Below are 19,822 nucleotides of genomic sequence, written 5' to 3' on the forward strand. Positions count from 1 at the left end.
GCTGGAAAATATTCACCCACCTGGATATATAGTATAATATCGTCATGGAATGCCCATCTTTTTTTTTAATTTGTTCTCTGTCGAAATGTCGCGAACTCAATCGGGAACGAACAGTGATCTCGAACTTATCCTGTCTCCGAAGCAACTTCTTCCAAGTAAGTACGTACAATGTACGTAGGCACTAGGCCTATATTATCTAGTGCTACTACCACTACTAGTAAGTCGCGCGTGCACGTACTGCGCTGTGGAGTCACCCGTAAACTTCACCCACGCGGCCACGTCACAACTCGCATGCCAGTAAGGGTCCTATTTCTGCAGATTTTTTTTTTTCGTTTATTGTCGTGCGAACAACACATGGTAGCTTCGCAGCAACAACCAATAGTCGTATTAACAGCAATTTCTTAAGAATGGAGAAATTTCAAATCATATTAAAGCTGTAATTCAAGTCGAGAAAACCGGAAGTACACGTAGAATACAGTCGGTTGTGTGTGTAAATAGCATTAGTCACGTATCACGCGCGTACGAACGGAAGTGACTTTGCTACCGGACTATCCCATAATGTACCGTAAATGACGCTTAAATCAACATCCGGGTACTTTTTACGTCATTGGCGATAGCGAGAATTGTCGAGCTGATATGCTGGTTTCCAGCAGATCTATGCATGTCGAAACTTACAATTTCAGCAATAGCCTATGTTTACACATGACAAAGTTATGTGGAAACAGCATATTTCGTATATAGATAAGTAACCTAACACGGTTGCAATGTAAGCTAGGGATAGACTGCTATGAACGTGTGCCCTTTCGAACTGAGCGGACACTGGTAGAAATCAGTCCATCAGTGAAACATCCGGTAAACTATTTTCAATCAGACAAAATGGCTGGTCGTTTCCATCCAAATACTCCGCTACTTCAGAAGGAAACAGGGGTAAGTAGTTCGAATAATATAGTCACACTGACTTCATTTTGAGGATAGATCCTTTAAGCATAAGAGGGTGGAATTGTCCTCTTGTATAAACAAGTATAGAAAGGCACATTTACGTATTGCGAGGCTATTTGTTTCACGACTGCATTATACATACAGGCTACTCTTCGCAGAAATGCGAACAGCGTGTGCTTTTCAATCATGTATATGATAATAAGTGTGAGGGTACGGGGGTAATTGCCCTAGACCCATTTATCAGTGCTATTTGTAGTAACATACCCAAAACTGAGGGATAAGAGAAGTAATAGCTCGTCTAGTTTAACGCTATGTAATGTGTTTGTACATTAAGTTGATGTTGTGTTATTCATCACGACTTATCTCATCAAAATAGTCACTTACACAGCCATCCCACTCGACGATCTAATGAATTCTATCTCCCTCTCATGAGAACTATAAGTATGCATATCTAAAACAAAGTTGTTTATATTTATTTGATTTCCGTTTTATTTCAACAGGGTAGCCCTTTTAGTTAAAAGACTGCTCTACCAAGGGACCCTGCATAATAAGAAGATACAACAATATAATACACAACATTACAATCAAAACAAACGTACACATTATCAACCATATAATAACAAGAAAAAGGAATAATGTAACAAAATTACACTATAACAAAAATACAATAGGAATGAGAAAGAGACCGAGAGAAATACAATACACGAGTTAAAAACAAGTACAACAAAAACAACAGCAAAACAAAATACTGATGTGTCACTTTCCGGTGTTACAGAAATAAACATATATTGTGTTCTGTTTATCCAAAAACTACAAACAGTGTGTGCATTCTAATCATGTCATGATAATGCACGATTATATTGGACCCAGCTTTTGGAATGGCTTAAATAACAATAAGGTAAATCTTCATAAATCCAGTATACATTTGAATATAAACTAAACAGTTTTCTAGAAATAACATTAGATAATCGTGATAATCAAATCGCTTATGTAATAGCCCTCGTACATGTATAGTCACCTGTTTGGAGCAACGTGTTCACTAACCGCTCTCCCTTTCTTCTCTGTGTTTTCTCCTTTTACCGTGTTCTTCGTTGTGTTATAATGTCTCTGTGTTCTTTAACTGTTCTTGCTATATACTGAAAAGACGTGGACACTCGTGGACAATGATTTTACCTAAACTATTGTATGTGGGCATTTTCCTTTTTTGGGGGCGGGGGGGGGGATCAACTTCTTCTCCTTCTTTGTATTCCTTTAAGCGTAAGTTGAAATCCTTTCTGTTAAACCCTCTCTGACAACCATCAATCAGTTAATCTCTGAACTCATTAATTCATGAAATAGCCATCATATTCTTTACACGGCTGTATGCAACCACCGGCTGTTTAAAGCATTTTTTCAATTCCCTCTTCAATTCCCTCTTTCGTTTCTTTGATCAGCATGTAGGCATTCTCTTTCTTCCTTCCTTCCTTCCTTCCTTCCATTTTCCACCTTTCTGTCGAGTCGTGTCATGTTATTGTGTGTCTCATGTTTTGTTCCGTCTTGTTTGAATTATACTTGTGTTAAGCATAAACAAATAAGTATTTCGTTAGAGTTTCTTGAGTGGTTCACAATCTACAAGCTTGCTTTTTAGTGGACCTCTCAGTTCTCCTTTATTTCCCAACTGAAACATAGACTTGTATTATTTTGCGTATATATGCATATATATGTAACTATATTATTGTATCATTTGATATCATTTCCAGGTTGTGTGTATACGATTGTGATAATAACCTAATTCATACTGTGTTGTGTTCTGTTGGAAAAAGGAGAATGAAATAAAATGAAATGAAATGAAATGAAATGAAATCAACTGTGTTTGTGTGTATGTATTGTTGTTTTTGTTACCATATTTTCTTGGTACACACGACTCGATGAATAGTGTCTATGCCATATCATTGATATCTTCCATCATGCTCTATCGTTGCATAGCCTGGATTTGGAAATATATTGGATAGATTATATTATTTGCCTATTGCCTATCGAGAGATCCACGTCTTTTCAGTATAGAACACTCCTTTCCATGCATTGCAAAATATACTTTTCTTTTACTCTTGCAAAGTATGCATTGTTTCTCTCATTGATTAATTTATCATTTATCATTAATTTATCATTCCGATAACAACCTGGGAAATAAAGGAGAACTGAGAGGTCCACTAAAAAGCAAGCTTGTAGATTGTGAACCACTCAAGAAACTCTAACGAAATATTTATTTGTTTATGCTTAACACAAGTATAATTCATTTTCGGATTAACGAATCTCCGGAATAACGAACCTTCGGTAAAACGCCAAAAATGTTCGGAATAACGAACCCTTTTTCATTTCCGGATAAACGAACCTTTAGGTATAGGTAATTTGGGTGTTTCTGATTAACGACCCTTCGGAATAACGAACCTTCGAAATAGCGACCCTTCGGAATAACGAACAGCACTCGGTATGGTTTGGTTTACCCCATAAACAAGACCTGGAATAGCAGTTCTCCCAAACGAGAGATGATCTAATGTCACGAGACCTTAGAAATTCAGGCAATCGGATGTATCACTTAGCAGTCATTGTGTACAGCCTTGTGGAACAATGCAGTTTTCATTTCCCTCCATTTCGATTCCTTTTGTCTTGCAAAGAAAGTGGCAGTCACCGTTGGCACTCTTGGCAACTCAGAACATGTGGAAGGCCTCATAGAATTACTTCGAAGCATGACACACGTTGTAAGGAGTGTTGACTTCAAAGAGATCCCTTACAACGTCGCCGACATGGACCAGGTCAAGTTCAATGATGTGGACGTGTTCATTCTCTGCCATTCCATCAACAACAGACGGTTGTCAATCACTGACGTCACAGATGCTCTCTATGATCGATTACTTAGGAGAGCTCGTGGTGCCCTTGGTACTAATTAATGTTTTAATATGAGTTTGATGGTATGATACTTGGCAGCACAATATATTATCCTTTATTTCTGTAATACCTATTTGTGATGAAAACAGCAATTCTGTCCATATCGGACCCAGGTGTGCCATCCTATACGGTCAATTATTGTTATTCGTCTTTTCAGACAGGAATTTTAAAAAATGAAGAAAAAAAAATATCACGTTCATGAGGAAAAAAGTCGAAGGTAATTTGGAAACTCTACTTCAAGAAATATACATTTTCCCAGTGAATTCATCATTGCGTCATCTTAAAGTTCCTATTCCGAGCATACAATTTCGCGCATTCCACGCTCGCAGCACTGAATCAAATTCTTAATCCGGTCATTCAAATTCACCATTGGAGCATCTTATTGTTCATTTGCGTCATTCATATTTAAGATGGGGCATGCATTTTAGGAACGATCATTCAAATTCAAATCTCATCGATCATCAAAAATTCGGGAAAAGGCAACAATGTTTCAAATAAGTGCATTCAGTTTATAAGAAGTCTTGCATTTAATACTTTGAGGCCAAGTATAATGTGTGTCTTTCACTCAGCTTTGCATAGACTTGGGGTTCGTGATGAAGATTATCTATTTTGCCGTGGATAGGTCCACCTGTTCATACCAAGATGTTATATTCACTAGGGTAAAATGCCAGCTAACGCGGACGCTACATACAGGCACATACGTACAAACGAGCATATTATGTTCCGAGAGAAACAATTCAGACTATTGCTGAATGCGGCCAGTCACATAAACGAAGAATACGCGACTTAAAGAAGTCTAATAAGATCAAAGCAAAATGTTCCAAGCATTGTCGGCTCAAATTTGACTGTCAAAATGAAATGCGCGAGGAAATGCATGGAAAACTTGATGTCATGACAATATCAAAATAAATGGTTATTACCATCCCATCAGGAAAGAATAATCTTTATACCCGTACTGGAAATTCGAAAGTGAGCACAATTTACTCAAGAAGCAGACGCACGTCTTGTTCTTCGACATGTTCGACATCTTAGTTTGTGAAATGCTACTCTTGTAAGGCTTATCGTACTCCTGATACAAAAACACCATGGTCAGGGTGGTATGAGTGTAACGTACACAAATATTAAATCGTCGAATTTCGTCTTCATACGTCGTTTCAGAACAGGTAGGACACAGGGTGAGCTACAGATTTCCGCATAATCGACATGCAATATACTTACTGTGTATACCATGGAACTATGAAAGAATGTCTTTCTTTGATCCATCGTCACCGCCGCCACTGATAATGTGCGTATTGACGAGTACATTCAGATGTTTGGACAATGACGATTGTGCCATCGTGCGTCGTCGTTGACAAAAGGTCTGTTTTCCTTGTCTCGGTCTTGTTTAGCTGAGGTGATTTTTCAGACTAAACTGTCTGTTTGAATAAACACCAATGATAGGGAGCAGCAAACCTCAAAACATGAAATATTTTGTGTGACAAAAATAATAATAATTACTGAAGTGGACACTTGGAGACACGCATCCCGCATGTAACGTTGTTTGGTTTCGTTGATGGTAGGCCATACATTCGTCTACCGTTACTGTCCATGTTTACTCTGAAACAATGTGCGAAAAATTGCGAAACTTATATTATGAATCACAATCAATTTGCCAAAATGTTTGCTATTCGTTTGTTAGGTAAGTCCATGCTTATACGTTATGTATACTCATTACATACTCTGTGATAGGCACTCAATCACCTATCTATGTTTTTTTTTTCTTTATATGTTTTATTGATTTCATCTATTGGCATACAAACATAAATCATTTCCAATTATGGTATACAAATAACACAAACAAGAAAAATAAGTTTGCGAAAAAAAGAAAGAGAGAAAAAGAGAAAAAAGGCAGCAAAGTAAAGGTACCAGTCGGCAAAGGTGCAGACAGCAATATAACAAGAGTATTTGAAAGTTAACAGGATAAATATATAAGATATTTATCCAATCACCTATCTATGTTCCTGACATTATAATGTTTTCTTCTTCTTCTTCTTGGCCAGGTAAGAGAAAGGTGAACATTGTCCTATACGACTTTAAGTCAAATGAACTTCAAGACAATGTCCTTGCTCTCAAACTGAGTGATTTGGAGAGAAGTCAACCAACGGCGTGTGACATATCATCAGCTATAGTGTTTGCCGGAAAGTGTAATTCAGCACCACCTGAGCTTCCGCAGGATCAACGTGAGAAACTCCAGAGCAGCTTGGAGGTAGCAGCCCGGCGAGAAACATGCTGTTGTCACATTTTGTAAAAGTAACGACTTTCACAGGTTTCTTTGGTCACTGCCGCATCTGCTCGAGAACGGGGAACATTTTCTGTGACAACGAATATTGATTTTGCTTTCACAAATGCGTGATTATCCCATTGTCGCCTCCGCATTTCATTTTGGGTCTTTGACCCTTCCAAAGCCCAAAGAGGGGGGGGGGGGGGGGGGGGGGTGTGATGGCACATTGTGCCCCCCATATAACTTTGTTATTGTTTCATGTTTCATCGTATCAATATTTGACGCATGGGTAGAGCAACTCACACTCTACATGACCGAATACTTGAACTTTTTGAAGGTCACCCATAGAGGGCGCTATTTACCAAAATAAAGAGATACATAGGAAATAATATTATGCTTTAAAAAAACCCCATGATTTTCCTTTATAGTTTCTCTATCCCCAATATGTATGTCTTATCGTAGACCAATATTTTTCACATTTGCCACAAATGATGGGCAAGTCAAAGCTCATTATTTGTTATGGTTGAAATTCCTCAAGGTCATCACATGGGGGCGCTATTCATAACCAAATAAGGAAATACATTATGAGATTATGATATATTGTTTGGGATAGGTACATGCATAGTTATCATATTTCATATTCCCATAATTCGATTATTGGAATTTTAAGTCTGCAGATTGATAATGTGATAAACAAATGATATTAGATGTATAACTTGGGTGAAGGAACCAAAATGACACAAAATACAAAAATGGAAAATACTCTTATTTTCAAGTATCTCTATTACATTTATTGTGTTATGCCGTTGTCACAGAAAAACAAAGGAAATAATAGGAAAAACACTTCAGAGTCATAACAACTTCACATTTAGCTTCTTCAGCAAATTTCAGCCCAGAAACGCCCATTTCATACATTATAATACTGTTAATTGGAATTGGAACAGAAAAATACGCAAAATCTGACTGACATGATTGTCAGTTTATGGTTGCCATGGCAACCAGCAATATCAAATATAGCTAAATTATATATCAAAATGTATGGAATAAGATTTTAGGAAAGGTCACTAAATTTGATTAAAATTGGATTAAGGGCGAAGGAGTGACGAATGAAAATCTGGTAGGGGAGCACAATGTGCCCCCCTTGGGCTTTATAGGGTTAAACGTAACCATGAACTTATCACCATGGTTACCTAATACTGATGACGTCACAAACTTACAAACTTCTTGTGACTTACACTTTCAAACTTGTTAAATGTGCATTTCCAACATTCCACATATAATGAATGTTAGCTCACGATGCCCTGATAGGTTACCTTTACACTGCCGAAAGTAACTTTATTTTTATCATTCATGTACATTAATAATTTACAACTTTAATCATTTTACAATTCTAATATTACCGCAATTGTCATACTGTAATATTGTATAGGGTAATTCCTCCTCATCTCATTCATCTGAACTTGTAAAGCTTCAGAAAAGAGCTATTCGAGTTATAACGCGCTCCGTGCGTGATGCTCCAACACTCCCATTATTCAAAGAAAATACAATTCTTCCATTTCAGGAATTGGTTATACTTAATACTTTAATATTCATGTATAATTTTCATATCAGTAATGTTCCTAGTATAGTTGAGATATGTTTAAGTGGAACTCATCTCTTCATATTTATAATACAAGGCAGAAAATATTGTTACATAAACCTAGTACATATACGACTCAAGCATTGAAATCGTTTTATACGCTACGCAGGAACAAACGTCATTATTATGGAATGATTTAAATGAGAATATATGAGTATGCTCAACTTTGTCAAATGTTAAAGTATTATGTAAAAGGCAAATATTTAACAAAAGGTGAATGTGGGAAGCGAAATACATAGCACACAGACGTGACTGTTGAGATTAAAAATTGATGGTACACTATTAATGATATGGATAATCGGAAAGTCACACTCCAGGGGTCCTTTTCATGACAGTCTTATGAATGACTTTTCGCTCATTAGACACACATACGAGAGACTTCATGAAATGGATTAACTTCTTTTTGAAAATCTCCCATAGCTACATGTTATATGAGGGACTTTGGCCATTCTATGATTTATGTAAAGCATTTTATATGATGATTTCATGAAACGGACTCCTGGTCCTCTTCCAAATTGATCGGTGCCTTCGATACGATCGATCATGACATACTGCTGACAACATTGCGAACATCATTATTGTACTGACGGTACAGTCTTCTTTTAGATCCTGTCGTATCTATCTGATAGACAACAACAGATCGGTAGATAATGATTGTGCTATTTAAGAATAGATTCCAGTACTCGTGGTGTACTTCAAAGGGTTGCATGTACTAGTACAAGTATAAGTCCAGGGGGTGTTTCATCAACGTTTGTCAGCGCTGACAACTGTCAGCACTGACAATTTCAGCAAAATGCTTGGTTTTGATTGGCTGACATGCTCTGGTCACTGACTGTTACTATGGTGATTCAAGTTGTCAGCGCTGACAAACGTTGATGAAACACCCCCTGTACTTTTCACTTCTATGCAAGCAATTTGATAAAGCAAATGAAAGTAGAATTTCCTGGTGTCACTTTTACGCTAGTGATCCAACGCTTTACATGTCTTTCAATCCAGCTATCACTCCACAGGAACAGACTTTTCTTTTCTAAAGCCTGTTTCCACGTATGTGCGTTCCTGGATGCTCCATCATAAAATGTTGAAGCTGAATGATAAAATGCAAAAACAAAAACATAGTTTATATTTGTTGTTCGTCTTTTAAAAGAAAGTATAAACAATTTCTTTTGATTCAGTAATCTCGTTTGACACACGCATGAATGACTTAGATATATTGCTTGCCTAATCACTTGTTTATTGTAATTTTTTTGTCATCTGTATATATAGTCCAATGTATTTTGTAATGTTTTATCATGTGATTGTTATTAACAATTGTATCATTTTTAATTGTCAGGGGTCAGCCTTTGAAAGACCATTATGGCCTTTTGTAGATTCCCCCACATGTTATATATTTATTGCATCTTGCATGATGTAAGTTGCGCTCATTGTAATGTTTGTATGTATTTTTATTTACCCTGTGGAAATAAATGAATGAATGAACGCGATGAATGAATAAAGACAGGTAGATAGATCCTTGTAAAAACTTAATCGTAAGTTATTTCATCGTTGGAAAGGCACTATGTCGAGCTTAAAATGGAATATCAAACTTCCTCCGTTTGTATAACTCAATATATTATTTTACTTTCAATCAGTAATTATACACTTACAGTATCTTAGATTTAAAAAGTAGTAATGCAAATATTGTTCATATAATATTTTGATACTGCAAAATTTATTACTGCAACGGTATATTGTGTGGCTTACCTGAGGCACAACTATAAAGTTGCAACGTATACAAAACAACTGTGCAAAACTTGGACCTTAATCTTTGAAATATGATGATGATGATGATGATGATGATGATAATGATAATAATAATAATAATAATAATAATAATATTAACAATAACAATAATAATAATGATAATAATAATAATACATTGCATTTGAAATGCGCTTAATACAGTGTTTCTAAGCGCTAAGGGAAAAGAAGAAAGAAAAAAATGAAAAAAGGAGAGATAACAGACAAGTTAAAACACAAATAAGAGTTACTAAATAAATAAACACATACAATAACAATAATCATAATAATCAGAATGATAATCAGAATAATGATCATAAAAATAATAATAATCATATTACTTCTCTTTGAAAGAACTTTACTCGTTAAGGCCGTGTCACACCTTTCCGGGCAAGCCTTGCGTGCTACTTGTGAAGAACATTTTTAACTTCCCGGAGGTCCCCGCAGATGACCAGCACATGAGAGTACCCAGCACGTATCTCATATCACCCGTAGTCGCCCGGAGGTGCGCACGCAAATCTTTTTACCCGCAACCATGTTTAAGGCCGGGTCACACCTTTCCGGGCAAGTTACGCGGGCTTGTGGCGAGGAGGTAGTTTCCAGCACGCGGAAGATTTTCCGCGGGCGAACAAGAATGTTTGCAAGTTTCGCACTTGTTTCTTACCTGCTTGCTACTTAGCTTCTACTTGCATGCATTCCGTGTGACCTGCGTGAGAGCTTTGAAATCATCCGTTTTCTGTTACGAGCGACTTATGGGTACCTTAAAGGCCGTGTCGCACCTTTCCGGGCAAGCCTTGCGTGCGACTTGCAAAGAACATTTTTTACTACCCGGAGGTCCCCGGAATGAGCCGCACATGAGAGTACCTAGCACGTATCTCACCCGTAGTCACCCGGAGGTGACGCAAATCTTTTTACCCGCAACCATGTTTAGGCCCTGTCACACCTTTACGGGCAAGCTACGCAGGCTTGTTGCGTGTAGGGATTTTTTAGCATACCGGCAATTTTTGAGGGCGAACAAGGATTCGGGCGAGTCAGTGCATGTGTCTTACTTGCTGGACGCGTTCTACTTTATTCTACTTGCGGGTTTACAGTGTGACCTTTGTACCAGTCGCGTGGGGGCTGACAACTCAGTGAAAGAATTCCTCTGATGGAATGGCAAAGTCCCACGGAATGTCATTATCTTGGCTGCATACGGGGACTGCGAAGTACCTGCGTGGGGGTTGCCTGTGAAGTGTTGTCGCTAAGGGCCTCCTACTGGCGTTCTGCGTAGACCTCTCCGGGCATTCCCGCGACTCACCCGGAAAAAAGTGTTTTCCGGTTTTGGTCATGCTCAAAACTTGGCTGCGGTTAAATCGGACTTGCGTGAGCGCCTCCGGGCAACTACAGGCGAGATACGCGTTAGATACTGTCAGGTGCGGACCAACTGCGGAGAGCTCCGGGGAGTAGATTTGTTTCCCGCAAGTCGAGCCGCAAAATCCCCAGATACGGTATGACACGGTATGAATGAAATTGCAAACATCCTTGTTCGCCCGCTGAAAATCTTCTACGTGCTGGAAACAGCTTCCTCGCCAAAAGCCCGCGTAACTTGCCCGGAAAGGTGTGACACGGCCTTTAGTATTTAGCACACGTGCGAAACTCGCAAACATTCTTGTCCGCACGGGGAAATTCTCCTGCGTGCTGGAAAATTCCTCCTTGCAACAAGCCCGCGTAGCTTGCTCGGAAAGGTGTAACACGGCCTTTACCAGTATATACGAGAAAGAAGCGTGTTTAACGTGTCAAGCGTGTCTTGATTGTACACAAAATAACTTGGTGCGATCCAAGCTCATTCTCGGAATCTGCGGTGCTGAAATTATGATCAAGGGCCTACTTTTGAAAGTTTGCTCTTTTTGGAGAATAACGCCTATGCTAGGTGACAAGGCATGCATATTATACAGGTTGTCTATATAAAGCTCTGGAATTCTCTCCCAATAGTCAGTCAGTTTGTCAGTAGACGAGTTAAGTCAGTGGATGAGCATAACGCAAATTTGACTGAAGTCACATTTGTGCAATTTTTTTTTCTTTGTAGTGTGATAAGGTGAGCAAAATATGTATGCTCTGTTCTCTCTCTCCCTCTCTCTCTCCTATCCCCTCTGAAGGTACCCCTATTAGCTAGGTGGTTATGCCCATTCTGTAAGTAGGATTAGACGTGTCTGTTCTTATTTCACCAGCGCTGACATGCATAGTGCACTGATCACACATGCAGATCTCCATGTCGATGAATGGAACAGACGCATCTCCGCATTGTGGTACGGGGGTCGATGCTGACAGGACTTCCGTTTCCTGTCTCTATGGCACAGTGCTTCGTGGCAAAAATGTATAACATTTTGATAACTGAAAATTGTTTAAATTTGTAATCATTTTGAGTTTCATGACGTAAAAAAAAAAACACATGAGTTTCCTTATGCAGTGCAGAAGAATTATATGTTTGTATAACTGCACTAAAACAAAGTAATGCACACCTTGCTGTTATAGTTTACTATTAGCATTATTATTATTATCATTATTATTATTATTATCATCATCATCATCATCGTCGTCAATATCATTATCATGTATTTTAATTAAGAGATGGTTTGTTTTGTCGCGATCAATTAAATTAGCAGCGTTCAACACAACTCTGGGACAGAGCAGTTGATAAAGCCCATCAGTCACGCAGTATAACTTCAGCGAAGATTCCACGCCATTAATAAACATTGTAGTATGCAAAATTAAAGTGACTGTGCAGTTCTGGTTGAGGTGATGATTTAGCTGTTAACGTTTTGCGATATATTCAGAAATCACTCTATGAGATGTCAAAGAGCATGCAATTCTAATGGGTATCAAAAGTTTACTTGATGAAAATCGGTTTTGAAATGGCTGAGATGTCCCAAAACAAGGTGAAACAAAGAGATCCTGTTAAAAAATGTGGCCAGTAGCCTTTTATTATTATCACTTTTTTTTGGATATCTCTGCCATTTGAAAACCGATTTGCATAAAGCATCAAATAAACATTGAATCCGTCTTAAAATCACATGCTCTTTCATATTTCATAAGAGGTTACTCATTATCTCACCGACAAATGTTAGAAACCTGAAATTAGGTCTCAACCAAAACTGTACGATCCCTTTAACCTATACACACAGATTCCTCTCCATCACGCTCGAAGCACATGACAAAGAATAATGGTCCCAACTTTATGACTCTTGCCTTTAAATGAATACAAAACCTTAAAAAAACAGTATGTAGCCATCATTACCTTTCTTCATGAAATATTATTATTGGTACAATTTTGCACCAATGATCATCAGCGAATATGCATATTATATCCCTGTTTCATTTCTGGAAAAAACCCCCTCCAAATATTCATGTAAATCAGTAAAAATGCAGATACAACTGCCGAAGTGATTTGCACTTGAATCATGCAAAGAGTAATTCTTATTCTGTTCTGATGTGCAGAGAGAGTCCCTATAGTTAATATTCATCTCCTATGTAAAGTAGACTAACTGGAAATTTGGGACAACCTGTATAATCGCATCTCAGCATGATGTTTAAATGTGAATATATACGATACCATAATGAATGGCCCGTAATTGATCCAAAGAAAGTAGAAAAATGTATAAAGAAAGAGTTGAAACATGATTAAGAATTCTCAGAAGATTTGAATTAGGTACAGAAAGTCATCAACACATGATTTTTTTTTTTTTGTGATGTTATAATTGCGTCATAGTTATATAGGACAGTGTTACGGATGAAAAACTACTTAACTGCCTATACCCCTTCTGCAATCGCCCCTTTTTCGGAAAGCAAAACACAATAATAGAATTGAGGATCCATATCTTTTCAACATTGGTTGTCAACGTTTTAAAGGAAGCTTATTGAGTATTGAGCGTATAGGCTCATGTTTGGCTGCAAGTAATCGAACGAGCGAAAAAAAGCATTCAGAACGTGACGCTCTGACAAAGTGAAAGTAAGGGGATATTGCCATCCTGTCAGGAAATAACTTGAATCTTTACACGGCACTGTGAGAACCCCCCCCCCCCCAAAAAAAAAGAAAAAAAAAAGAAAAAAGGATGAGGGCAAATTCCACAATTAAGAAGAGACATGTATATTTGGTTCGACATTTTATTTTGCGTATAATGCGTATGCTGATTCAGAGCCTGATCATACTATAACAATGTCACATTACCTGGAATGAAAATGTTGAATGAGCTGCCAACACTCTCAATAAAACTTGCTGTGTATGTAGCAACGGCGTAAATCCATACTGAGGAGTGGGGGGATGATCGGCGATAGTCACCATCACCACGATTACAAGCCCATAACCGAACCGGCGCAGCCTTGAGGGGGACGGGGGGTGAGAGAAGCTTGGTAACCCCCCCCCCACACACACACACACACACACACACTTTACAGGGATCGGATGTCTCACTCTTTTGCATGAAATATAAAGTGGGAGGAGAGTGGTATATTTCTGACAAACTGTTACAAGCGAGCTTGAAAATTGTGACATTTTACAGTCCCAAAACTGCAGTTTGTGATTGTATTTTGTCCACTTTGGAAATTAAGGGGGGGGGGGCACCGGGTGAAACTGCTGGCAATTACTACTGACAGCAACATCAAGAGAATGGCATAACAATTAAATGCGAGCGAGCGAAGCGAGCGAGCCTGAAAATTTTGACATTTTACAGTAAAAAAAAAAAAAAAACTGCCGTTTTGGGCTGTATGTTTTTCGCTTTGGAAATTAAGGGGGGCGCACAGGGCGCAACTGCTGGCAGTTCGTACTGGCAGCAACATCAGGAGAATGGCATAACGATTAAATGCGAGCGAGCGAAGCGAGTGAGCTTGAAAATTTTGACATTTTACAGTCCCAAAACTGCCGTTTGTAGCTTTATTTTTAGCTTTGGAAATTAAGGGGGAGCACCGGGCGAAAACTGGTGGCAATTACTGGCAGCAACATCATGAGAATGGCATAATGATTAAATGCGAGTGTGCGAAGCGAGCGAGCTTGAAAATTTTGACATCTTACAGTCCCCAAAACTGCCATTTGTAGTTATATTTTTCGCTTTGGAAATTAAAGGGGACGCACCGGGCACAACTGCTGTCAATCACTGGCAGCAACATCAGGAGAATGCCATAGCGATTAAATGCGAGCAAGCGGAGCAAGCGAGCCTTAAAATTTTGACATTTTGCAATCCCAGACAATGTCGTTTGTAGCTGCATTTTTTCGCTTTGGAAATTAAGGGGAGGCACACCGGGCGAAAACTGCTGGCAATTACTGGCAGCAACATCAAGAGAATGGCATAATGATTGAGCGAGTGAGCGGAGCGAGCGAGCTTCAAAATTTTTGACTTATTACAGTCCCAAAACTGCCGTTTGTAGCTTTATTTTTAGCTTTGGAAATTAAGGGGGGGGGGGGGCACCGGGTGAAACTGCTGGCAATTACTGACAGCAACATCAAGAGAATGGCATAACAATAAAATGCGAGTGAGCTTGAAAATTTTGGCATTTTACAGTAAAAAACTGCCGTTTTGGGCTGTATTTTTTCGCTTTGGAAATTAAGGGGGCGCACAGGGCGCAACTGTTGGCAGTTCGTACTGGCAGCAACATCAGGAGAATGGCATAACGATTAAATGCGAGCGAGCGAAGCGAGTGAGCTTGAAAATTTTGACATTTTACAGTCCCCCAAACTGTCGTTTGTGGCTGTATTTTGTCGCTTTGGAAATTAAGGGGGAGCACCGGGCGAAAACTGGTGGCAATTACTGGCAGCAACATCAGGAGAATGGCATAATGATTAAATGCGAGCGAGCGAAGCGAGCGAGCTTAAAAATTTTGACTTATTACAGTCCCAAAACTGCCGTTTGTAGCTATATTTTTCGCTTTGGAAATTAAGGGGGGAGCACCGGGCGAAAACTGCTGGCAATAACTGGCAGCAACATCAGGAGAATAGCATAATGATTAAATGCGAGCGAGCTTCAAAATTTTGACTTATTACACTCCCAAAACTGCCGTTTGTAGCTATATTTTTCGCTTTGGAAATTAAGGGGGGGGGGGAGCACCGGGCGAAAACTGCTGCCAATAACTGGCAGCAACATCAGGAGAATGGCATAATGATTAAATGCGAGTGAGTGAAGCGAGCTTCAAAATTTTGACATCTTATACAGTCCCAAAACTGCCGTTTGTAGCTATGTTTTTCGCTGTGGAGATTAAGGGGGAGCACCGGGCGAAAACTGCTGGCAATTACTGGCAGCAACATCAGGAGAATGGCATAATGATTGAGCGAGTGAGCGGAGCGAGCGAGCTTCAAAATTTTTGACTTATTACAGTCCCAAAACTGCCGTTTGTAGCTTTATTTTTAGCTTTGGAAATTAAGGGGGGGGGGGCACCGGCTGAAACTGCTGGCAATTACTGACAGCAACATCAAGAGAATGGCATACCAATAAAATGCGAGCGAGCGAAGCGAGCGAGCTTGAAAATTTTGGCATTTTACAGTAAAAAAAAACCTGCCGTTTTGGGCTGTATTTTTTCGCTTTGGAAATTAAGGGGGCGCACAGGGCGCAACTGCTGGCAGTTCGTACTGGCAGCAACATCAGGAGAATGGCATAACGATTAAATGCGAGCGAGCGAAGCGAGTGAGCTTGAAAATTTTGACATTTTACAGTCCCCCAAACTGTCGTTTGTGGCTGTATTTTTTCGTTTTGGAAATTAAGGGGGAGTACCGGGCGAAAACTGGTGGCAATTACTGGCAGCAACATCAGGAGAATGGCATAATGATTAAATGCGAGCGAGCGAAGCGAGCGAGCTTCAAAACTTTGACTTATTACAGTCCCCAAACTGCCGTTTGTAGCTATATTTTTCGCTTTGGAAATTAAGGGGGGAGCACCGGGCGAAAACTGCTGGCAATAACTGGCAGCAACATCAGGAGAATGGCATAATGATTAAATGCGAGCGAGCGAAGCGAGCGAGCTTCAAAATTTTGACTTATTACAGTCCCCCAAACTGCCGTTTGTAGCTTCATTTTTCGCTTTGGAAATTAAGGGGGGGGGGGAGCACCGGGCGAAAACTGCTGGCAATAACTGGCAGCAACATCAGGAGAATGGCATAACGATTAAATTCGAGTGAGTGAATCGAGCTTCAAAATTTTGACATCTTACAGTCCCAAAACTGCCGTTTGTAGCTATGTTTTTCGCTGTGGAGATTAAGGGGGGAGCACCGGGCGAAAACTGCTGGCAATTACTGGCAGCAACATCATGAGAATGGCATAATGATTAAATGCGAGTGTGCGAAGCGAGCGAGCTTGAAAATTTTGACATCTTACAGTCCCCAAAACTGCCATTTGTAGCTATATTTTTCGCTTTGGAAATTAAAGGGGACGCACCGGGCACAACTGCTGTCAATCACTGGCAGCAACATCAGGAGAATGCCATAGCGATTAAATGCGAGCGAGCGGAGCAAGCGAGCCTTAAAATTTTGACATTTTGCAATCCCAGAAAATGTCGTTTGTAGCTGTATTTTTTCGCTTTGGAAATTAAGGGGAGGCACACCGGGCGAAAACTGCTGGCAATTACTGGCAGCAACATCAGGAGAATGGCATCATGATTAAATCCGAGCGAGCTTCAAAATTTCGACTTATTACAGTCCCAAAACTGCCGTTTGTAGCTTTATTTTTAGCTTTGGAAATTAAGGGGAGCACCGGGCGAAAACTGCTGGCAATTTATGGCAGCAACATCATGAGAATGGCATAATGATTAAATGCGAGTGTGCGAAGCGAGCGAGCTTGAAAAATTTTGACATCTTACAGTCCCCCAAACTGCCATTTGTAGCTATATTTTTTTTGCTTTGGAGATTAGGGGGGGGGGGGCGCACCGGGCGCAACTGCTGTCAATCACTGGTAGCAACATCAGGGGAATGGCTTAGCGCTTAAATGCGAGCGAGCGAGCTTTAAAATTTTGACATTTTACACCCCCAAAACTGCCGTTTTTAGCTATATTTTTGCGATTTGGTTTGTCCCACTTTTATGGGGGAACCATCCCCCCCCCCCCATCGACGCCTCTGCATATGAGGGACCTTTTGTTAAGTGAAAGACATGCTGCACACTCTTTGACAAATTAGGGAAATATACGTCAATCTCAACAGTGTACTTATCGAAAGGGATCCAGTATAGCGGAGCTTTTGCATGTTTATGATTGCAATTCAACGATTTGGTGCATAGTTCTGGCGGTATTTGGACAATAATTCCATTAAGAAAGTTCGAAATTTGTCCTCATCTCGGAAATTGCTTGGGGGATAAATGATTTGCCTGCCTAAACACTTTCGTAGGGGCGGGGCAAATGCCCTTTGCCCCCCCCCCCCCCGAGATATTTTCGACGCCCCTGATCTTCCCTGGGTATACCCATAGATGTATCTTGACTGAATTATCAGTCACTGTCGTTCCTCATGAATGATTCAGGAAATGGAGGGGGTTCAATAATTATTATGGCAATATAGTTTTGTTATTGTTTGTTTGTTTGTTTTCGTACATATTTTGCAGATGGTCTCAAGTTACTCTCGTCTTAGCATGTTTACATGTACATGTAGGCCTACACTATTTGACGTTGTCAACGTCTGAGCCATACCTTACAGTGTATGTCCATGTCCGCGAGCGAGCGAAGCGAGCGAGCGCTTGAGAAAATTATGCATTCGATTTCCTACAAGATAGAATACTGTTCAGCTCTGTTACCTGTCTGAAGGCCGGCGTACAAACGTCATGCAATATGCCAAAATTGATACAATCATATTTCTGCTTCCTCCATTTTTTCTTTCTTCAAAATTCAGGGGGGGATGATTGTACAGGCCATCCCCCCCTCCTCCATTTCAGGGGGGGATATATCCCCCCCATCCCCCCCGGGATTTACGCCCATGGTATGTAGACGTGCCATGCTTATTCACTCAAAGTCAAGGTACATTTGATTAGAACGACATGTATGATGCTATTAATGAGTATACTTTATCTACTTTTTATGGTCACTCTTCTTTGTCAGTATATTACTGTCCTGCCTGATTAACGTGGCTTCGTTTCGTTCTCCAGTTCTCTTATTCTTTTCCTACAATTTTACTAAGCAATATCTCCCATTGACCACTTGATATTAATCGTTATGCAAGGCCTTGCGTGTTCACGTCCCAGTCAACGTCAACGTCCATTTTGTAAGTTTCTTTCTTCAGCTCTGTCTGCCTCTGTCTGTGTCCTTGTCCCTGTCCTTGTCTGTTTTTCAGAATATTGATTCCGTTTATATTTCTGCATAATAATCATTCATTGAAGGTCAAATTATCCACATGTTTCCTTGTTTGTTGTGCCCCAGTGCATTCACCATTATGACACTGTCACTTTATACTTTATATACATGTTGATTGCTAAAAATAATGTATTGAATTGAAATAAAATTTTGAAGTCTCAAAATTTTTTATCATTCTTGAGTGCCATTATCTATGCTTGCTGAATTTTATTGATTGCATTGCCTTCACACCATGAGATAGATTCACTTATCCATTATTTATGTTGTTATTGGTAAAAATGAAATAAACTTTACGAATCAACACGGATTTTGATCTTCATAATTGCTTACTCCCCATATGCCTGTGTTGTATTCAGGATAGGAAATGTTTCATTTCGTCTTTCATATCATCAATATTACGCCTGCTGACGGCAAAAGCTACGATTAAGAATGTTATGTTTATTGTCTCGATTGTCAGCTTCTTATCTGCTCCGTATCCAAAGCCGAATACCCTGAACTATCCTAAGAGTTGCAGTACAAGCCCATGGTAATGCATTTCTATAAATACATAAATAATGCCCTTGCATGTAAAACATCCATCTATTTCTTTCTATATTGAAGTTAACATGCAAATAACACACACACACACACACGCACATATATATATATATATATATATATATATATATATATATATATATATATATAACATATATATATATATATATATATATATATATATATATATATATATAAATTTATACACGACTGTATTATAAATAACGTCTTTGAGTTGTCAATTGTTCTTCTGTAGGTAAGACATTGGTTTCTTTGATTTTGTGTCATATATCTGTTTGTAGTTTCATTATCAAAAGAGTCCTTTTTTCGTTCTCTTATGTATTTTCTGAGGGTCCCATACCGTACAAGCTTTGCTTTTTAGTGGGACCCTCCATTTCCATTCCCATCCTTGTACTATGTATATGTTCTACCCATAAAATGCAACTACAATCAAACCTG

At 39.2% G+C, this 19,822-nt stretch overlaps 1 protein-coding gene across 1 annotated transcript; it reads left to right on the top strand.

The window, feature by feature from the left end:
- The first annotated feature begins 876 nt into the window (after positions 1-876).
- LOC140244919 (uncharacterized) lies at positions 877-6,151 on the top strand. The gene is made up of 3 exons (XM_072324531.1): positions 877-927; positions 3,594-3,855; positions 5,904-6,151. Exons 1-3 carry the CDS (start codon positions 877-879, stop codon positions 6,149-6,151), a joined length of 561 nt encoding a protein of 186 aa, XP_072180632.1.
- Positions 6,152-19,822: the final 13,671 nt, after the last annotated feature.

Source organism: Diadema setosum, chromosome 2 (genome assembly GCF_964275005.1).
Source record: "Diadema setosum chromosome 2, eeDiaSeto1, whole genome shotgun sequence".
Classification (NCBI taxonomy): Eukaryota; Metazoa; Echinodermata; class Echinoidea; order Diadematoida; family Diadematidae; genus Diadema; species Diadema setosum.